General features: G+C 36.0%; 1 protein-coding gene across 2 annotated transcripts in view; it reads left to right on the top strand.

Annotated features, from left to right (window-relative positions):
- The window catches only part of LOC128985142 (catenin alpha), a 129158-nt gene that overhangs the window by 20743 nt on the left and 86055 nt on the right, over window positions 1-22360 (top strand). For both annotated transcript variants that reach the window (XM_054404531.1, XM_054404526.1), the window contains exons 2-5: window positions 424-553; window positions 1874-2063; window positions 10865-11031; window positions 21956-22165. In XM_054404531.1, coding sequence (XP_054260506.1) covers window positions 446-553; window positions 1874-2063; window positions 10865-11031; window positions 21956-22165 — 675 coding nt within the window. In that variant the 5' untranslated portion in view covers window positions 424-445. The remainder of the gene's footprint in view (window positions 1-423; window positions 554-1873; window positions 2064-10864; window positions 11032-21955; window positions 22166-22360) is intronic.

Raw genomic sequence — 22360 nt, forward strand, 5'->3', positions numbered from 1 at the left:
TAGAAAACAAGTTTAAAGGATGGTGTCAGTTGAAAGGTGGTCGTAAACATTTGCATGAAGTTTTCAATGTTGTAGGCTGACTGCTTTTGTTCATCAGTCTTGCTTGAGGCAGTGGAAAGTTAGGGGAATTCTACTTGCAGATTGTGGTGTGTCGGAACGATAGAAGGGCATCTCTACAAGCACTAATACTGTAACAACGGGTGCTGGATAGAATAGTAGTGGATGAAGTAAAGATCTTAAAGTTGGTCTCATGTTTTTACTACTAGCTGAACCAGCTCGCTTTTCAGTGACCTTGATTTGGGCAGATAAACGGACCATTTACAGGTGATCCACAGTCAAATAAGTAAGGGCTCACTGTATTAACTAATAAGAGCCCTATATATAGTTAGGTTTTGAAGCTTTTTTTTTAAAGTTCTCTTTCAGTTGCAGGATTCATTCATAATCCATGATGGCGACGGATCATTTTGGTCCAATAACTTTAAAATGGGACCCAAAAAATTTAGAAATCAGGACCATGTCAGTGGAGAAGACCTTGGAACCGCTTGTTCTTCAGGTAGGCCTAATAAATACAAAACTTTAAATTTTTGTTGGATAAAGACTGTTTTCTTTTGAGTCCTAGTAGTAAAACAACCAACTGAATGGGCCTACTTGGCTTGTCAGTAACACATGAACAAGTTTTTGTGATTACAAAAGTGATTAATTTATTATTAACTTAAATAATGAAAAAATTTTATTAGCAAATTTCCCATATAGGGAATAAGCTATTACCGTAGTACTCATGGTAAGACCAGGACCCGGACCGATTTAATTTTTTGTTTTGAGGTCCCTAGAAGCCAAAAACACCATCCACTCAAATTCATATACAGTAGAGTCCCGCAAACTCGGCGTAATGTGGACTGGAAGGGTGCCGAGTTTGTGAAATGCCGGGTTATCGGGAACTAGGGTTAAAAATAAGAACAATACAGTTTTTAAGCTTTTTAACTGCCTTACAAGTCAGTATTACAAGTCAGTATTAAGTCATCAGATATAGTACAACAAATCCTTAATACCAGTTGCGAATAATTTGACTTAAGCTGGCTTGAGTCCATGATTAACTAGCACTCAAAAAATCACTAATTTTCTGAGCCAGGTGATAACCGAGTTATCCAGACTGCCGGGTTATCGAGTGCCGAGTTTGCGGGACTCTACCGTATATATATATGTCCGTTTGCACGATAACTCGAGCAAAAATGATCCGATTTTTATGAAATTTGGTAAAAACGGCTAAACCTACGTTTGTTCCAACGAGTTTGCGAACCAGCATAATCAGATAATGGGAACAGGGGTTTATGGGCGGTTTTATGGGGTAAAAATGGGGTTTTCCCATTTTTGACCCTTTAAACAAAAAATTTTGCAATTTCTTGTTTAAACCGTTTTGTAGAGCTTAAAAAAAATAATTTAGTTTATTGAAGCGCTGTTGTATGCCTAATAGTCACGGAGAAAATTCAAAAATAGTGTATTAAAAAACTCCTATGTTATTCTTATGGAGAAAATGAAAACTGTTGTAGTTTACTTGTTTATGGATTTATATTGATAACATTTGGCAAATTTATTTATTTCATCCTACACTATTGACGTATGGTCCAACAACACTTTTTACCTTCCCCGTAGCAGCAAACCTAAGCACTCATTAAATCTAATGTTATTTAAACTGGGAATAAATATGTCTTAATTATGGAAATGTTTTAGTAAAAATGTAATCAGGCAAGTGGAAATTCGCTTAGTCTGCAGGTTTGCTGCGGCGGGGGTATTTTTAAATATGACAAAAATTTCATGTTTATTTCAAGCTTGTAGACTTGATAATTTAGGCCTATAACATTCTTTTATGTAATAGGTTACTACCTTGGTTAATACCAAAGGTCCTTCAAAGAAGAAGAAGGGTCGATCCAAAAGAGCACATGTTCTAGTTGCTGCTGTTGAAAAGGCAACAGAAAACTTTATTGAAAAAGGAGAACAAATAGCTTATGAAAACCCAGATATAAAACAAGAAATGCTCTCTGCTGTAGAAGAAGTCCGAAAAACAGGTATGTACGGTTATTAGGCCTTCTGTTGATACAAAATGTATCTATATAAAGAAAATTAGAGTTTTGTCTGTACATTGCTCAGAATTATATATTTCTAGGTTAATTATACGTTTTATACATTAAAGAAGCTGAAACAAGTCTTATCTCTATTTCTGTCTGTGTGTCTGTCACGGCCCAATAGGCATTTTACGCGGTCTTCTCCTGAAAAACGAGAGTAGGGGGTACCTATCAAGATCCAAATCATTTTAGTTAATGTATTCATTGGATTGGCGAGAGTGTCTTTGGAAATTAAAATATGTCCTCACTACTTTGTAAATACAGTAGAACCTTGATAACAAGACTCTCATGGGGATTGTAAAATAAGACTTGTTATCAAGGTTGGCTTCTTATCGAGGTTTGTAATAACATGTGATTAGGGGTAAAAAAGTTTTAAGGGGATTTGAAAATGACACTTGTTATCAAGGGCGACATGTTATCGAGGGTCCACGCATGATACTCGCAGGCTGTCCGCAGGTCCGCTGTATGGTCTTGTAAGAGGGTGTTTAGCGAACATGCGCTCGCCATCGACTGTCTTAATAATCCTCTACTGTCCACCGGTCTCGGCTTCTCCCACCACCGCTACGTCAGCGCCCCGAGGTCGCGGCGGCCAAGTCACGAACTAGGACACTTGACAATTGACCACTGGACATTTTTACTTCCGATCATTGTTGTCGAGCGCGCTTGAATCGGTCGTGTATATAATTTAAAAAAACACCCCTAACACAATTTGACCTTTACAAGCATAATCGGACCATTGGAACGGGGGTTTTATGGGGTAAAAATGGATTTTTCCCATTTTTGACCCTAAAAACAAAAAAATTTGCAATTTATTTTCTAACAATTTCGTAGAGCTTAAAAAAAGAAATAATTTAGTATATTGAAGCGCTGTTGTATGCCCAACGGTCATGGAGAAAATTCAAAAATAGTGTAATTTAAAATTCCCATGTTATTCTAATGGAGAAAATAAAAACTGTTGTAGTTTACTTGTTTATGGATATATGTTGATAAAATTTGGCAAATCATCTTATACTATTGACGTATAGTCAAAAAACACTTTTTACCTTCCCCGTGGCAGCAAAACCTAAGCACTCGTTAAATCTAATCCTATACTCTAATACGAGCAATGAATGCTTGCTTGCTTGCTTGCGGAAAGATCTCGAAAACGGCTCCGACGATTTTCTTCAAATGTTGTTAATAGTTTATTTTTGGCATGAAAACGAGATTACTGCAGTTAGAACTGCCAACAAAAATCTAATTACATAGAAAAATTTAACTGAAAGTCATATTTTTTTAACATTAGTCTTATGGGTTGCTAAGTAACCATGTTGGTTGAATTAAATAACAAGGAAAAAGTAAACAAAAGACTTGTAAGTTGTAACACATGTGTTCATAAAGGCATCTACCCACAGTATACTAGAAATTACAAAATACAGTACAAAAGCAAAAACATCACTTGTTACTTGAGCAATGATTATACTGAAGCTTACTCGATACATTCTAGTAATGACTAACTTAGCAGTGCGGAGTGTGGGATCTGTTATGACGATTAGATTAAGGTAGATTTCCCATCCTTATGGAACAGCTGAAGCAAATTGTATTGTTAGTTCTGTCCGGTTTCCTGTAGATGTCGTGCTTTGTTTACAATTTGTTTCTTGTTATTTCAGTAATTTAAAACCTCGTTTAACCAAATAATACTATTTAATCATAAACGATAACTCGTTCACTATATTACCGTGCTATATTACTATATTACTAATAATTACTATATTACTATCGTTGGCTATATAACCAAACAGTGAGACACAAAATGAGAAACTAACCCTAAAATAATAGAAACAAATTGTAAACAAAACACAACATCTACAGAAAACCAGACAGAGCTAACAATAAAAGTGGCTTCAGCTGTTCCATAAGGATGATAAGGTATCTGCAATCCTAAAATGCTATGGGAAGGTAAGGAAACAGGTCCGCGACGTAGGAGGTGGTGAAGGAAGTAGTCAATGCGAGCTATCCAGAGTGCGGGAACTGTTTATGACGATTAGATTAAAATATCTGCATTTCTAAAATGCTATGGGAAGGTAAGGAAACAGGTCCGTGACGTAGGAAGTGGTAAAGGAAATAGTAAAGGTGAGCGGTCCAGAGTATGGGAACTGTTTATGACGATTAAGTTAAGGTATATACAATCCTAAAATGCTATGGGAAGGGAGGGAAACAGAGGTCCGCGACGTAGGAAGTGGTGAGGGAAATAGTAAAGGTGAGCGGTCCGGAGTGTGTGAACTGTTTATGACGATTAGATTAAGGTATATACTTACTTACTTACTTACTTACTCCCAGGGCCATTTATATCGGAGGTGATATTTGGCCGCACCAACAAATCTTCGCCAAGTTAACCGGTCTTTCGCATCATCCTCCGTTGCCCCAATTCTCTCCAAATCTTCTTGCACTTGCTTCCACCACCTCTGCTTAGGTCTTCCCCGGGGTCGTCTTCCTGTAGTGTTTCCCCTTAAAACTCTTCCCAGTCTACAAGATTAAGGTATATACAATCCTAAAATGCTATGGGAAGGGAGGGGAACAGAGGTCTGCGACATAGGAAGTGGTGAAGGAAGTAGTAAAGGTGAGTAGTCCGGAGTGTGGGAACTGTTTATGACGATTAGATTAAGGTATCTACAATCTTAAAATGCTATGGGAAGGGAGGAAAACAGGTCTGAGACGTAGGAAGTGGTGAAGGAAGTAGTCAAGGCGAGCAGTCTGGAGTGTGGGAACTGTTTATGAGGATTAGATTAAGGTATCTGCAATCTTAAAATGCAATGGGAAGGGAGGGAAACATGTCCAAAACATAGGAAATGGGGAAAGAAGTAGTAATGCTTTTTAGCAGTGCGGAGTGAGGGAAATGTTTGTGGCAATTAGATTAATGTATTTAAAGTACTAAAATGCTATGGAAAGAGATGACAACATGTCCACGACGTAGAAAGTAGTAAAGTTTAGCATCACAGAGTGTGGGAACCGTTTGTGGCAGTTAGATTAATGTATCTGTAATACTTAAATGCTATGAGAAGGGAAGGAAACAGGTCCATGACGTAGGAAATGGTGAAGGAAGTAGTAAAGGCTGGCATCGCAGAGTGGGGGAATGATTTCCCCCGAGCAAAGCTCGGTCCACGGGTAGGTACTGTAATTTAAATGGGGAATAAATATGACTTATTTATGGAAATATTTTTGTAAAAATGTAATCAGACAAGTTGAAATTCGCTTAGTCTGCAGGTTTGCTGCGGCGGGGGTATTTTATTTATATTTATATTACAAGTCAATATTAAATCATCAGATATAGTACAATAAATCCTTGGTAAGAGTTGCGAATGATTTGACTTGAGTTGGCTTGCGTCCATGTTTAACTCGGACTCAACAAATCACTAATTTTCTGAGCCAGGTGATAGCCGAATTATCCAGACGGGTTATCGAGTGCCGAGTTTGCGGGACTACTGTATATATATATATTTATATATGTGTCCGTTAGCGCGATAACTTGAGTAAAAATCATCCGATTTTGATTAAATTTGGTACAAACGTGTAAACCTACGTTTATTTGAACGAGTTCGCGAACCAGCATGATCGGACTATGGGAACAGGGGTTTATGGGGGGTTTTATGGGGCAAAAATTGGTTTTCCCATTTTTGACCCTAAAAACTTAAAATTTTGCTTTTTCTTTCCAAACCATTTTGTAGAGCTTAAAAAACAAATAATTTAGTATATTGAAGCGTTATTATGCGCCTAATGGTTACGGAGAAAATTCCAAAAAACTGTAAATTTAAAATTCCCATGTTATTCTTATGGAGAATAAGTAAACTTTTGTAGTTTGCTTGTGATCATATTGAGATCAAATTTGGAAAATGCATTCATTTCATACTAAACTATTAACATTATTAAAAAAAAAGAACACCTTTTTACCCTCACTGTTGCAGCAAACCTAAGTACTCGTTAAATTAAAATGTTATTTAAATATATCTATATAAATAAAATTAGAGTTTTGTCTGTACATAGCTCAGAATCATAAATTTTTTGGTTATACCGAACAATATACAACAACAATAAATACTTGGCCGAACAAGTCTCGTCTAAATTTCTGTCTGTCTGTCTGTAACACTTAAGATGGCATTTTACGCAATCTTCTCCAGGAAAACGAGAGTACCTATCAAGATCCAAGTCATTTTAATGTATTCACTGGATTGGTGAGAGTGTTTTTAGCCATTAAAATATGGCCTCAATACTTTGTAATTAAAATTACGGACATTATTCAAAAATGCAGTTTTGTGCGATTTTTGTCAAGTTTTTGTCCAATTTTTATCACATAATCATCTATGAAATAACGAACAGCTGTTCGGATCAAGATATTTTTTTCTAGCTGTCACTTGATATGTTTACAAATGTTGTTTACAAATACCGCAACCATTTTCAATCCCGTTTTGTTGGCAAATCCCATCCAAGTGAGATTAAAAACGTTTTTCTTACATAAAGGATTTAATTAATCGCAAGTGGAATAATATAGTGTAACCGTAAATTAAATTAAATAACTAGGCATCATCCAGGTCAGGAACCAGAGTGTTGTATACGGCTGGGAAACTTAAATTTATTAATGATCGTCGCCAATAGCTTAGAAACAAGGTTCCACTCATTGACAGCACTTCAATGGTGGTTGTGTAAAGTGTAAAGTAAAAAATCACAACTGCAGTGGGTGATTGTAACAGAGGTTTACGCATGATGCTAAACTCGATTTTACAATGTGTCACTTTCTGTTCCTACCATTGACTATATATAGTCAATAGTTCCTACTCACCGTGTGATGCAATCGCTGGACCATACAGCCAATAGGCCCATAGCCCATCTCTTGGGTACGTACGCTTACCCAATTATTTATAACAACCCAACGTTGTGTTATTTTTGTCACATTTCCGTCTAATGTTAATAGATATACCAATCATTGTTTAGGGAATACGTAATCTATTAAATAACAAAAAGTTGTTGTATAAGGTTGTTTGTTTTTTTTCAAACTGACACCGATAACTTTACATTAAGAGTTGTTTACAAATAAAGCAATTAATGGGAAATAACTTTGATTGCCGATAACTTTTTACGAGAAAATCCAAAACCAAGAGATCAATAACCTTGATTAACGCATATAATTGGTCGGATGTACTATAGTTCTTAACTGTAAACGTTGGTTTTTGGTACGGTACTGGTTCTTTTCCTTTGAACCGCTGGTAGCAGCAAGAATCATTTTTACGTACCAACACATCACTGTAATTTACAAATTAGTTATCGTTGGTGTTGCACCTTATTTATTACAGGCGTATTCAATTTAATTGATGTCTTATCTGTATAAGTTTTGCTTTTTCTGTCTGGATTCCAAAATGTTAGTTTATGCTAAGAAAACGATAACGTATTTTAGTAAAACATTTATTCAGCAAACCATCATGAATTGTTCAAACGCTTTGAGCGTTGTTTATGTATCAATAGTTTGTGGCCTATTTTGGTAATTTTTATTATAAATTACCAATCTAAATTGTCTATAGATTTACTGTACTTCATTTCATACAGCAATCCGATTCATATAGCATTTCCACAGAATTTCGGGTCATCTTCGGTCCAAGCAAATATAAATTGTTATCATGAAATTTTATGACATTAACAAATATTTCAAATACTAATTTTATATGTACTTTGTTATGCTTAAAGCTTAACAAATTCCCTAATTAAGTTCTATATTTTTGCGTGTATGTCTGTTGGTAACGCATAAATGTCCTTATTTCTCAGTGTTTCACGGAAAGTACAAGAGCACATTGATAATGAAAATGTCAACCCGAATAAAGTGTTAAATTGTGAGGTTGAGATAGAACCTTAAATACTTTTAACCATTGTGGAAGGCCTACCTTAGGGCTATGTCTTATAGATCTATAAAGCATTTTTTAGTTTAATAATTGGATTTGACATATGGACCAACAAGATCCGGACATATGGACCAGCAAGATCCGGGTGACATTTAATTGCGAAGCATTAGTTTTGGCTTGAAACTGTCAGAAACTGTATTTGCGAAGGTTTATATATAATAGTTTTGTCAGCATATCTGAAAGTATGCAAACCAACTGCTGTGCTTTAAGAAGGTGATAAGACCTATAAGACTATGATAAGATACCCGTGCGTAGAACGGGCACACAGCTAGTAGGGAATAAATGTGATATTTTTAAGGAGACATTTTAGTGTAAATCCAATCAGGCAAATAGAAATTTGTTTAGTCTGCAGGTTTGCTGCGGCGGGTGTATTTTTATTTATATAATAATTTTTATTTTTTTTAAAGAGGTTGGCGACCTTTTTTGACCTTGCATTAGCCCGTCCACATAGACTAAGCGCCCGTGCGTGGATCGTTAACAGCAAGGCAAGGAGTGAGCCGTTACAGTAGAAAGGTGAACTGTACTGATAAAATGTTATCAGCAGTGACCAGGATCCGAACCCACATCGCTGCCTTGGGCCCGAAGTCCGCGACGCTACCGACTGAGCCACCGACTCAATAAAAAAATTGTGACATACAGTAGACTCCCTCTAGTTCGGCTTCGGTTGGATCGGCCGCCGGATGGTCCGGCCTGGTCTCAGGGGGACAAGTCACATCGTCACGGGTGAATTGCCTTCGATAGGATTTAACTTGAATGTTTAGTTTCCGGCCATAGAAGTAAACAATTCATGTCAGTTTAGTTGACGGGTGCTTCTATGGGTGAATTGTTGCATATTACTTATGTAAAACTACAGTACACAACTTACATAACCTCAAAAATACCGAGAACATTTTTAAATAGTTTTTCTTCGGTCTAATAAGTTGAAATGCAGTGTATAATTAAATATTTCGGACCATTTTTTTATGCGGTAGGTTCCCCCATTATTATTTTTGAAACACCACAGTTTATTTGACAAAAATAAACTAAAGCAAAACAAAGAAATAGCCATCGTTAGCTTCAAGGTCAAGCTATCCGCTTGCACTGACAATCATCTGTTCTTTACACAACTGATGTCTGCTGTGCACTTGTTTGCTATCTCACAAAACAGTTTGTGATTGGGTGATTAGTAACCATGGCAACTTGTTGAATGTGTGGATGAAGAGAAACCAAAGAAAGAATAGAAGAACAAAGAAAGAATAAGCAGTGTTTTGCGTCATCTATTGTTATCTTTATCTTATTTGACGACTGTCGTTATTATCTTTAAGACTAGTTGTCTAATGTTTTCATCGACTTTCTTATGTTCTGAAACAACATGTAGTAGTAGCCTATGCTGACTACGGTAGCAGTAGCTTGCAGTACTAGACTTTCTATTTTTCTGTTCTTTACGTGATTTATTGCTGTACGTTCAGTGTTGTGTAATTTTTGTTTTGCTTGAGTAAGCGTGATTTTAATGTTAAAGTTTTTATTACTGAACCAAGGTTATTGACTTAACATATCACGATTGCGCAATACTATTATTAGTATTTTGATTATGTAAAATGCACTACAACCGGTTAGTCCGGCCGTTTTGTAGTTCGGCCAGTGGTCTGGTCCCGAGGTGGCCGAACTAGAGGGAGTCTACTGTATTAAAAAACTAAAAAAATCATTGACATACTAAAAAAAACATAGTAAAAACCCGCAGTAGTTTAGAAAAACATATACTATGATAAAGTTTTAGATTAATTAAGCCTGCCACATAGTTGTGTAAAATATTATATTTAATTTCTTTGGATCAGCTGTCTGAAATTGTGAAATAAGCAATTTGGCAATTCTTCTGGTTTACATTGAAATGCCAAAGCAAATTTAAACATTGTGATTGTTCTCATTAAAACCATGGAGACCAATCAATATTTACTTTTAAAATCCTCACCTCAGAACAGTATTTTATTTCAAAGAACCAAAGCAAGTAGATATTTGTTAATTTATTATTGCAATTCTACTATTTTCTTTGCAGATTTTTGTTGCGAGTTGGTTCAAATTTAGATGTTGTCATAAATGTAAAAAATTATATTTTAAATAAAATATTTCAAAATTATTTTATTCCTTTTAAATATGATTACTCATAAGGTTGACATGGGAAACTCCAGAGCCACTGGGACGGAGCCCGAAAGGACTTTTGAGATAAGAATGAGTCTATATGTTAATCGGGAATGTGAGCTATCATCACACCAAATTTCAGCCCAATCCGACCAGTATTTTTTGCGTTTACTTGTCACAAACATACATACATACATACATCCATCCATACATCCAAACTTTCTCATTTATAATATTAGTCGGATAAATAAACTGTTGTAATTTGCTTGTTTATGGATATATTTTAATACTATTTGGCCATTTAATATTTCATAATAAGCTATCAACATTTCTGTAAAAAAAAACCTCAATACCTTCCCTGTAGCAGCAAACCTAAGTATAAGTACTCATAAAAATTGATGTTATTTAAATAGGAAAAATGAATCTGACAATTTTAAGGGAATATTTTAGTAGAAATTCAGCCAGGCGAATGGAAATTTGCTTAGTCTGCAGGTTTGCTGTGGCGGGGGTATTTTTTTTTAATCTTGCTAACTAAGAAATGAGAATGTCATCTGTTTGACCAAAATTGCTGGAAATGTGAAATGATCTTATGACAATAAATTTTTATTATTATTAAAACATGGCAAAACAAATAATGCATTTAAAAATATATACTAAAATTGAAAGGTAGCCTACAATTAATTATATGTTGACAACTGATCTGTACAGGAGAAGCAATGAGCATTGCTGCTAGAGAGTTTGCAGATGATCCGTGTTCGTCTCTCAAGAGAGGCAACATGGTAAGAGCGGCTCGCAACTTGCTGTCTGCCGTCACCCGACTGCTGATTCTTGCTGACATGGTCGACGTCCACTTGCTGCTCAAGTCACTCAGAGTGGTCAGTGAACAAACTTACGTGGCATATTTTGTACAGGCATTAAATCATTTTTTATTTTTATGTTACCATGGCTTGGATTGTTATTTGAAAACCGGGTGTTAAAAATGTGGAGTTATTTTATTATTAGTTACTCTGTGTTGATGCCACATCCTATTTAGGCCTGCTTTCACAAAAAAGTATGAATAATTTAATAACATTTTTATTATAATTTTAAGGATTTCAATTACTAAATACTCGAATATTGGTACCTGGAGTCAAAGCTTTGCTCAGGAGAAACTAAGAAATAAACCCTCGGAGCCGTTCTTGCATGGTAAGCCTAGACTATTTATCAAATATTTGTTCCAAAATTATATATCTACAGGGTGTCTACCAACCGGGAAATCCGGGAAAACCGGGAATTGTACTTAAATTTTTACTGGCCATGAAATGTACGGGAATTGTCCTTAAATGCTAGACTATGTCCTTAAATTTTTAATGGGCCATAATTTTATTGATCGCTAGTTGGTTAGGAGCACATAAAAGGTTTATCAGATGTTTGTTTACATTTTCATAATTTATTACTAGAGTAATTATGCAATAAAAATCCCATTAACAATCTCAAACCCATTAATATTTTATCACGACAATCAAGTGTCAAGTCAAGTACTTCCAAGAACTGTTGACTCAGCAGCTAGCTCATAAAAGTTGTATCACTTTTATTCATTTACAACTTCTTTTTTTATTACTAGGGTAATTATTATTAGATCCCAAACATATTTTATCTTGAAAATAATAGCTTTATAATGGCTGTTAAATTTCACTTCTTACTTGTACTTTCGGAAAGCCGCGGCCATAAAACTGTTTGTGGTTTCATACATGTAAATAATCTACAGTCTTATTTTGTAAGTTAACCCCTTTTTTATGGACATTTTATCTTTCAATTGACAAAACCACAAGCATTGTTGTTTGCATTAATGTTTTATCACTATGTAGGCCTGCTTGGTTTCAAATTATGTCATTGCATTTTCTGTATCTTTGTCTTATATTGTTGGCTATTCAGGTTTCTATGTTTTTTGTTTCCCATATATTTATTTATTGAGTTGTATGCTTTAAGCAATCAAAATCTTATGAACTAGAATGATGATAGTGACTTTGCTGCTATTATAACCTCATTGTTACTCAGTTTATATAGGCCCTCCTAAATAATTAGGTCTAGGCCTGGGTATTTTGATTCTTGAAAGAGCTGTAAAATATATTAAGAAAATGTAATTGAGCCTAAGATAAACAACTAATGATTGCTATGTGTCGATATTATCTTTGCAAATTAAAATACAATAATCTTACTCTGTGCTTATCGCTTATTAATAGCCGCTTACCAAACCTTGAAGAATTGAGTTTAACAATATGCATTAAAGATTTTTTTTCAAAAGTAGTCGAGAACCTAACGTTGTGCCAGGGCGAATCATGCCAAATTAATCGGCCTGGATCGGATAAGCTATGTTATGAAGTTTGCGTGACTGATGGAGATATTTGTCGCTATCGCAGGAGACAATGATTGCGTTTCTCTGTTACACTATAAAAGCTTTACCTAAAGTATAGGTAGGCCTATGTTTGTTTACTTTCAATAAATTTCTATTTTGTTATTTTTAACTCTTATCTATTATTATTTACTTTTCTCTCTGGTACAACTACAGTGAATAACAAGATTAATACAGTTTGACAAATCAGGAAAATTATTCGGTAGGCCTAATGACACCGACAAAGGTTACGGCAAAGTGTCCTTAAATGTACGGGAATTGTCCATGAATTTTTTATCCAGAATGTAGTAGACACCCTGATCTATAATAATTCAAAATAGAGTATTGTAGTTGCCTTGATAACTCATAATATGAGTTATCAAGGCAACTACAATACTCTATTTTAAATGAGAAAAAAATGACAGAGTGGACAGACAGACAAACAGACGGACAGAAATTGAGATAAGACTCGGTTTCGGCTTTCTTATGCTATGAAACGTAAAAAAAACCAAAAACTGCACGAATCTAAGCAATGTACAGACAAAACTGTAATTATATATACTGTAATTATATATATTACAGTTTTGTCTGTACATTGCTTAGATTCGTGCAGTTTTTTTTTTACGTTTCATTTTTTTTTACGAATTTGTGTTGTTAAATGCGAAGCGCGACTGATCATTAATTTAACTGCTTCGCTAAGGAATCTGAGATATTAGGCAGGGATTCGTATCCAAATATTTATCTTGATATTTTAGTGATTAGTGAATTTGATTGATAAAAAAGATGTCTTGTAGATATGTATCAATTTCCTATCTAACACAATTTAAAACGCCGGTGAGAATAACTTAAATAGGATCTAATTTTTGTAATCAAACCCGTCATGATGTAAATGTTTTGTTGTAAGAATTTATAATCAAATATTTATTTGGAATTAAGAAAGTGTGATATTTTATCAACAAATAAATAAATTGATTTATCCACACATCAAAAATAAATTTTAAGCTATTGAGTATGGTAGAATACATCCACCTAACATTTTGAAACTAGTGAACGAGCTTGAAATAACGATTACACAAAACGGCCAAAGCAAATAAAAACTGCAAAATGTGCTCAGAGAAAAAGAGAAAGTGAAATGACCGAACATGGAGGGTGGCAGAGTGTTCGTTCAGTTTGGGTAAGGGCATTGCCTGCAACACAATGCCCCACAACCCCTAGGCTACACTATGATTTACAACAACTAATCCTTAGTATTAACCAATCTTAGTTATAATGTATCTTAGTATTCATTAATATTGACACCATTCTATGTACAGAGTACTAATATTGAATAAAGATTTGATTGATTGATTGATTGATTGATTGATCTGTCTGCTATAGGGAAACAGGCACCAGTTGATGTGTCAGTAATAAAGTGATTATGAGACATTGCTGCTGTAAAACGTTATATATTTGATAGGCCTATGGTAAGCCTCAGTTTTAATTTATAAGTGTGATATAACTGTTACACGTCCTTTAGTTCCATTATTAGTAAATGTTATATTTATAATAAACTATTGCCATAGGGGCTCAGCCTGTGATCGATTTACTTTTTCATTTCGATGTCCCCAGAGACCAAAACTCCATCCATTCTCATTAAAATATATGTATCTATACTACGGTATTATAAAACGTGGTGGTGAGAGTCAGTCTGTCTCCACTATATCACATTCATTTTTGGCAACCGCTAAAAATGTTAAACCGATGTAGTCAAAATGAAGTACGAATATCTATGAATTCATATTTTTCCTGTATTCAGCATCTACAGGAAACCTACAGCCACTGATACCACCATTCATGAAACTTCCCATTAGGGATGGACGGGATTGAATTTTTGGTTCAGAACGGGACGGGATTTTTATTTCCTTCCCGATTTTCGGGACGGGACAGGATTTTTTACTGTGCAAAAAAAAGAAAGTCTTGAGTATTGCAATTACCAAAAAAGACCAACGAAATCAATTTTTACCGTTTGTGGCACTGATCTATAAAAACCAAAAAATGGGCAACAATTTACAGGTACCTATAGAATCTTGTGACTCGCGGTGTGATCGTCAAAATGACGTATAGCTCGCGGTCACGGCATGATCGTCGGTATGACTAACGGTCATGGCATGATCGTTGGTATGACTCACGGTCACGGCGCGATCGTCGTTATGACTCCGCGGTCACGGAATGATCGTCGGTATGACTCACGGTCACGGAATAATCGTCGGTATGACTCGCGGTCACGGCATCATCGTCGGTATGACTCACGGTCATGGCATAATCGTCGTTATGACTCACGGTCACGGCGTGATCGTTGGTATGAATCCGCGGCCACGGGGTGATCGTCGTTATGACTCCGCGGTCACAGCGTGATCGTCGGTATGACTCACGGTCACGGAATGATCGTCGCTATGACTCACGGTTACGGTGTAATCGTCGGTATGAATCCGCGGCCACGGGGTGATCGTCGTTAGGACTCCGTGGTCACGGCATGATTGTCGGTATGACTAGCGACCACGGCACGATCGTCGGCATGACTCGGCGGTCACGGCGTGATCGTCGGTATGACTCCGCGGTCACGTCGTGATCGTCGGTATGACTCACGGTCACGGAATGATCGTCGGTATGAATCCGCGACCACGGGGTGATTGTCGTTAGGACTCCGTGGTCACGGCATGACCGTCGGTATGACTAGCGACCACGGCACGATCGTCGGCATGACTCGGCGGTCACGGCGTGATCGTCGGTATGCGTGATCGTCGGTATGACTCCGCTGTCACGTCGTGATTGTCGGTATGACTCCGCCGTCATGGCGCGATCGTCGGTATGACTCTGCGGTCATGGCGCGATCGTCGGTAGGAGTCCGCGGTCACGGCGCGATCGTCGGTATACTCTACGGTCACGGCGTGATCGTCGAAATGACTTTGTCTCCTGCTTTTGCAGACCTAGTGAACATCTCTCGCAATAGCGGCGTCATCGTCACTCGCGAAGCGGCAAAATCGCCGACGATCGGACCAAATCCCGTCCCGAAAAATTCACGAATCAAATGTAATCCCGTCCCGATAATCGGGAATATTTTTTTCCCGAAAAATTCCCGAAATTTTGGGACCCGTCCATCCCTACTTCCCATCACCCCTTCCAACACAAGATAGCAGCATACAATAGTTTCAGTCATGGAATGCTCACCGTCCCCCTAAACCCCGATGATTATGAAAAAGAGATAAACATAATTAAATACATCGCCGTCTCAAATGGATACAACCCTAAATTGATCAATAATTTGACCAATAAACAAATAATCAAGAAAAAAGCCATTACTAGCACTGATAACAATAAAGAGCGAATGGAGTATGTATCAGTTGAATTTGGAACCAACCTCTCCCATACATTGAAAAACCATATGAAAAAGCATGGCAAAATTGTAGCCTTCAAAACATCTAACAAACTCCAAAATCTCCTTTCCGTAAAAAATACACCACAGGATTTTTGTCAAAAAACAGGAGTTTATAAAATAACCTGTAATGACTGTGATAAGTTTTACATTGGCCAAACTGGAAGGCCCTTTGTAAAGAGGTTTAAAGAACATCTTCCCAAGAAAACCATCCTTCAAAAATCAAATTTCGCCGACCATTTGGTAGCCAGTAACCATAGTTATACTGATATAACAACAAATTTGCAGCCTTTACATATTTGCCAAAAAGGCCGAACAATGACGGCATTGGAACAGCTCGATATTTACAGAGCCTCTAAAATTGAAACAAACAACCTGTTAAACGACAAAAACACCCTGCAATCCAACATTCTTTTTGAAACCTTAATACAAATAAATAATAGCCGAAACAATGCTGCACTAGCTACGTCACCAGGACAAAGGTCAGATCATGACCAACTACCGTCTTCAGTCGAGTCTCGTCACACGTCTGGCGCGTATCAGAATCACTAAAACTTTCCTCACTTTCATGATATGAATCCGGTGAATCAGGCCTATCTTCCAAGTCCGATAACGTAGGCTTGTAGTCGTCATCACTTCCCGATAAAAAAACTGTCACCGATAAATCATCAGGTAAATCTAACGCGGAAATATCACTACTGTTATCCGAAATATCATCTAGTAAATTTTCATCATCTAATAAATCTCTAATATCATCAGAACGACACGGATCGGGCATTTTAGGTTACATTAGCACAACAACAGAACGACGCAGTTGCCGAAAGCCGAGAAGCTATCGCGTAGCGACCCCGTTTGGCGTTTGGACTTTTTATACCAGTAAAATCATACTACAGTATATAAAATAATGATACATATATGAAGGTTAGTATATTTAGATGCGCAATTAAGTGGGGAATCGATTGGTTCAACTGCTGCGGCACCGCGACACTATAAAAATGACCGTCGTAAATTACGACTCTAGCACTTGACGGGCGGGTTTGACCGTCGTAATTTGCGACGGTCATCAGTTTGAGGGTTAACGGTTTTTGTGAAATTTGGCATCAAATATTTTAAAGTGCTGCCATTTTGAAACGGTTAATGATTTTTTAGTATAATTTTAAACAAAGATAAGTCTTAATAACATAAACAGTTTTGCAAAATCTCAACGCTGTATTCCAAACCGTTTAGGAGTTATTAATGTTTTTGTAAAAAACACATAAATACCGACAGTCGGTTATTATTAATTATTAATGATTAACTAGGCACCGCAGACCCATGTTCCTATGGTGAAATGTGTTTGTCTTGACCTAAGCAATAACGCTATATACAGGTGTCCAGAGAGTGACGGGACACCCTGTATATGTGAAATAATAAGAACTAAAGTGAAAGTACCCTGAAACTCATTTTGTATTTAGCCTTATATACGTTTTACCTTAGTGATACATATTTCATCACTAAGGCCATGATCACAGTATTAGTTATATCTAGTTGTAACTAATACTGTGATCATGGCCTTAGTGCTGAAATATGTATAAGTTGAAAAAAAGAGTTTCAGTATACTTTGGTTTTTAATTATTTCACGTATAAAAACCATACAAGCCCAAAGAACCAAAAACATACATCTCTGCAGATTATGGCACCCATTTCAGCAATAAGTTTAGTAATGTGATGGCTAAAAATAATGTAACAGTTTCGTTCAGAACTACCAATAAACTTAATTCATTACTGAAAGAACGCCCAAGAGAAAGCATACCAATGTATGATAAGAACGGTGTTTACAAGATCAACTGTAATGATTGTACGAAGTACTACATCGGCCAAACTTCCAGATCTTTTAAGAAACGTTTCAGAGAACACATACCAAGAAAAACAACATCCCCTCAGTCTTAAAATTTTGCTGAACACATAGTTACAAATAATTATAATTTTACAAGTATGGACAACAATATGGACATTTTACATTTCTCACAAGATCGTTTTTATAGAAATACTGAAATACACTGGAGGAATTTGAGATTTACAGAGCTGTAAGATCCGACAAAGAGAACGTGCTGAACGACAAACTCTCATTTCAGTCTAATTTTATTTACAATACAGCAATCATGATACTGAATGAGAGAGAAGGTTGAAGGGAATCGATGATTGGTGACAAGAGATAAGAAGGCGACGTCATTGACCATTAGACCTAAAATGAAAAAAAATGAAAAATTGTTTATTTATTTTTTTCAGGCAAAGTTAGGGCCACATGGCCCTTTCTTACACTTAACCTGACATTCAAAAAATAACAAAAATAATGTTACATTGGGTTAACTTAATCTAATTAAACATAAAATATTTAACAATTCAAGTATCTACATATCTCAGAAAAAAACATACAAATTTAACAAATACAAAAAACACATTTACACACTCTTGCATACACGCATCAGCAAACGCGCAAAGTAACAGTAGCCCTAGGACACGCCAGCCGAGACCATCTTCTCAAAATAGAGCTTTTTCAGCTCTATTTGTGCCGCCACAAACTGGGAATGTTTTTCAAGTGTCTTAATGTGCAGGGGTAGGCCGTTCCACAGACGACAAGCGGTAACAACAAAAGCCCTGCCATAAGCTGTGGTCACATGATGAGGTATACGCAATGTGATAGATGAATAACGAGACATTCTTGAACTACCCTGAGACAGACCTACGCACAACCACGGTAGTCTAGACTTTACATCCGGCCGGTACGCGTCGCTAACCTTCTCAGCAACTTTGTATGTTTTTTAAATGTTAAACGTCAGTGTTCAGTGTTCAATGTTCGTGTTACGTGTATATTCGTTTTTTAAAAATTATGACGACCTTCAAATGAAGCGATAACTTATATCCTTGGACGCCTGAAGATTACTCCACGGAGTTGAAACCGGTTGCAACATAACAACATAAGCAACGAATTGGATTACTTAAATGCAGGTATTTAAACCACTTTAAGCTAACAAAATGGAAAGATGTCACGGTAACCGAAATGAAAAAATTTATTGCTATAGTATTGAACATGGGTATTATCAGAGAAAAAAATGTTGTTGATTACTGGAATAGAAAAGAAAATAGGCACATTCCTTGGTTTTCTCGAGTTATGTCCTGTAACAGATTTCAGTTGATATCTTCTGTGTTTCACCTTAGCTCGTTTGCGCCGTTACCTCGTAACCACCCAGACTATGATCCCTGGCATAAGATAAGAGTATTTTTTGATTATATAAATGACAATCTAAAACAATTTTTTAATCCCTACCAAAATGTATCGATTGATGAATCCCTAATTGGAATGAAGAACCGATGCTCATTTATAACATACATGCCCCAAAAAAAAACATGCTAGGTACGGTATAAAAAAATTTTTACTGTGTGACAGTAAAACTAGTTATGTTATGAATGTCTCACTGTACAGTGGAAAAGATTTTCTTGCTGGAGGAAGAACCCAAAATACTGAAAAAGTTGTCATGAATGAGCTGGAAAAATGTAGCCTATTCAATAAGTGGTATCATGTATTCACGGACAACTTCTATACTAAATTACCGTTGGCTCGTCACTTATTCAAGAAAAAAACTTTTATCACTGAGACGGTGAACAAAAGAACTAAGGGTCTAGCAAAAGAAGTTGTGGGTGCTAATTTAGGAATAGAGACAAGTATTTATTACAGGAAAGGCAATATTCTTTTAGTAGGCTATAAGTAAAAGAAAAACAGGAAACCTGTTTTCCTAGTGACTACCGGTTGTCATGCTGAAGACCGACTTATAACTAGCAGGAGCGGACTACGTGCGGTGAAACCTGTTCTTATAAACAAATATAATTTGCAAATGGGTGGTGTGGACTGTAGTGATAGCATTTACCATCTATCCTGCACTAGGCCTTCCAAAAAGTACTGGAAGAAAATCTTTTTCAATCTGCTTGATATCGCCGTATTCAATGCTTGGTTGTTGTATTCTAACAACACAGATAGACCAATGGAAAGAGATGATTTTGTTGATAGCATTGTAAATGAATTGGCAAGGGGAGAAGCTGCTGCAGCAGTTGCAATGCCCATCCAGGTTGATGAAGGCCTAGGCCTAGATGAGAGTGTTCACAAACTCGCACACTTACCTGGCCGTAAGGAAAGGGTCTGTGTAGTTTGTGCTACTGACCCCACAATAAGAAGAAAAAGAAGTTTGTACTGGTGCCCTGGTTGTAACTGTGGGATACACACAACATGTTACCACAAACTGGAACATTACATAAGGCCTACCCACAAAGGAAGGAAAAGAAATGCTCTGACCAGTGACTCGGACTAAAAACTTGGTGCTTTTTGCGTGTACATAGTTTTAGTTTTTCAATTTTAACTTTTTTACCATTCACTTTACAGTATATAAGTATTGCATCTTTTTTATTGATCATAACATTGTGAACATTTTTTACATTAGGAATAGTTGTGTATTTCAAGCAGTTTTTAAAGAACAGACTTCCAAAGTTGAAAATTTTTTTTTAAAAACCTTTTTTGTGTGTTTCAACTGGACTATGGCTACTTCAAATAAAGGCATGTAACAAATATATGTTATATTCTTTTTCTGCATGTTTTTATGAACAAAATGATGTATAATACATTATAATTTACTTACTATATATATTTTCTATGATTTTTTTATAATATGCTGCGCGGTGCTAAAAATCCCGTTTCACTAGCGACTTGTACCATGTACCATGTATCAGTTCGAGGGTTAACTTAACAAAAAAATTTCAAGAGACAAAAAATTTAGTAAATTTTATGTAGTTTTCAATGATACCTTATTTATTAAGAATGGATAAATAATAACAGAGAAATGCTTTCTTTTCCAAATGCATGACCACTTTTCTCCATTTAAACAATGCTAATACTCCTTTTACGTTGTTTAGCATTGTTTAAATGGAGAAAAGTGGTCATGCATATGGAAAAGGAGGCATTTCTCTGTTATTATTTATTCATTCTTAACAAATAAGGTATCATTGAAAACTACATAAAATTTCCTAAATTTTTTGTCTCCTGCAATTTTTTTGTCAAGTTATAACGGTTTTTGTGAAATTTGGCAACAAATATTTTAAAGTGTTGCCAATTTGGAAAGGGTTAATGATTTTTTAGTATAATTTTAATCAAAGATAAGTCTTAATAAGATAAACAGTTTTGCAAAATCTCAACGCTGTATTCCAAACCGTTTAGGAGTTATTAATGTTTTTGTAAAAAAACACATAAATACCGACAGTCGGTAAACTAGGCACCACAGAAATGTGTTTGCCTTGACCTAAGCAATAACGCTATATACATGTGTCCAGAGAGTTACGGCACACCCTGTATATATACAGCATATACATGTGTCCATGAACGCAATAAATTGTGTAATTTTCGTCCGATTTTGATGAAATTTGGTTTGAAGGTGTAAGGGGGGATTAACTTGAATGAATTCGCAAACCATCATAATTGGACCATGGGAATGGGGTTTTACGGATGGTTTCATGGGGTAAAAATTGATATTTCTCATTTTTGACCCTAAAAACACAAAATTTCCCAATTTCTCTCTAGACAATTTTAAAGAGCTTGAAAAAACAAATAAATTAGTATATCAACAAGTTTTTGTACAATTATTAGTTACGGAGAAAATTCAAAAAGTTGTAAATTTAAAATTCTTATGTTATTCTTAATGAGAATATTGTAAAATGTTATATTTTGCTTGTTTATTGATATATTTTTATAAAACTTGGCAAATTTATTTATTTTATACTAAGCTATTTTACTAAAAAAAAACCCACTTTATTAGCCTCCTTGTAGCAGCAAACGTAGGTACCCGTTAAACCTAATGTTATTTAAATAGATTTAATTTAAAATAAATTCAGCAAATAGAAATTTGCTTAGTCTGCAGGTTTGCTGCGGCAGGAGTATTTATTTAATCTATGATTTGCGTAAATCATAAATAAATAAAATTAAAAACTGTATCAGATGGAAGATGACTTGGACAAAGTGAAGAACTCGTCTTCACAAGTAGAGCTGATGGAACACTTCAAAGCGTTCGGCCGCAATGCCAGTGAGCTGATGAACCAGGCGGCCAAGCGGCAGCAGGAGTTGAAGGACCCTCAACTAAGGGATGACTTGGCAGCTGCTCGGGCTGTACTCAAGAAACATTCTACAATGCTGCTCACTGCCTCTAAGGTATTTACACAACCGGTACTTCTGCTATCTCACATACTCGTGTGTGTAATTTTGTATGACTATTTTTAGGGATATTTTTATGGACACTCCCCAATCCTCTGGTGTTATAGATGGATATATCCAGAGAATACAAAGAGGAAATAGGATATAATTTATTTTTGTAAAAAAATACAACCGACTTCAAACGCTCTAAAA

Source organism: Macrosteles quadrilineatus, unplaced genomic scaffold, assembly GCF_028750875.1.
Source record: "Macrosteles quadrilineatus isolate MER2022 unplaced genomic scaffold, UCM_ALF_1.0 Scaffold_1__1_contigs__length_201487025, whole genome shotgun sequence".
Taxonomy (NCBI): Eukaryota; Metazoa; Arthropoda; class Insecta; order Hemiptera; family Cicadellidae; genus Macrosteles; species Macrosteles quadrilineatus.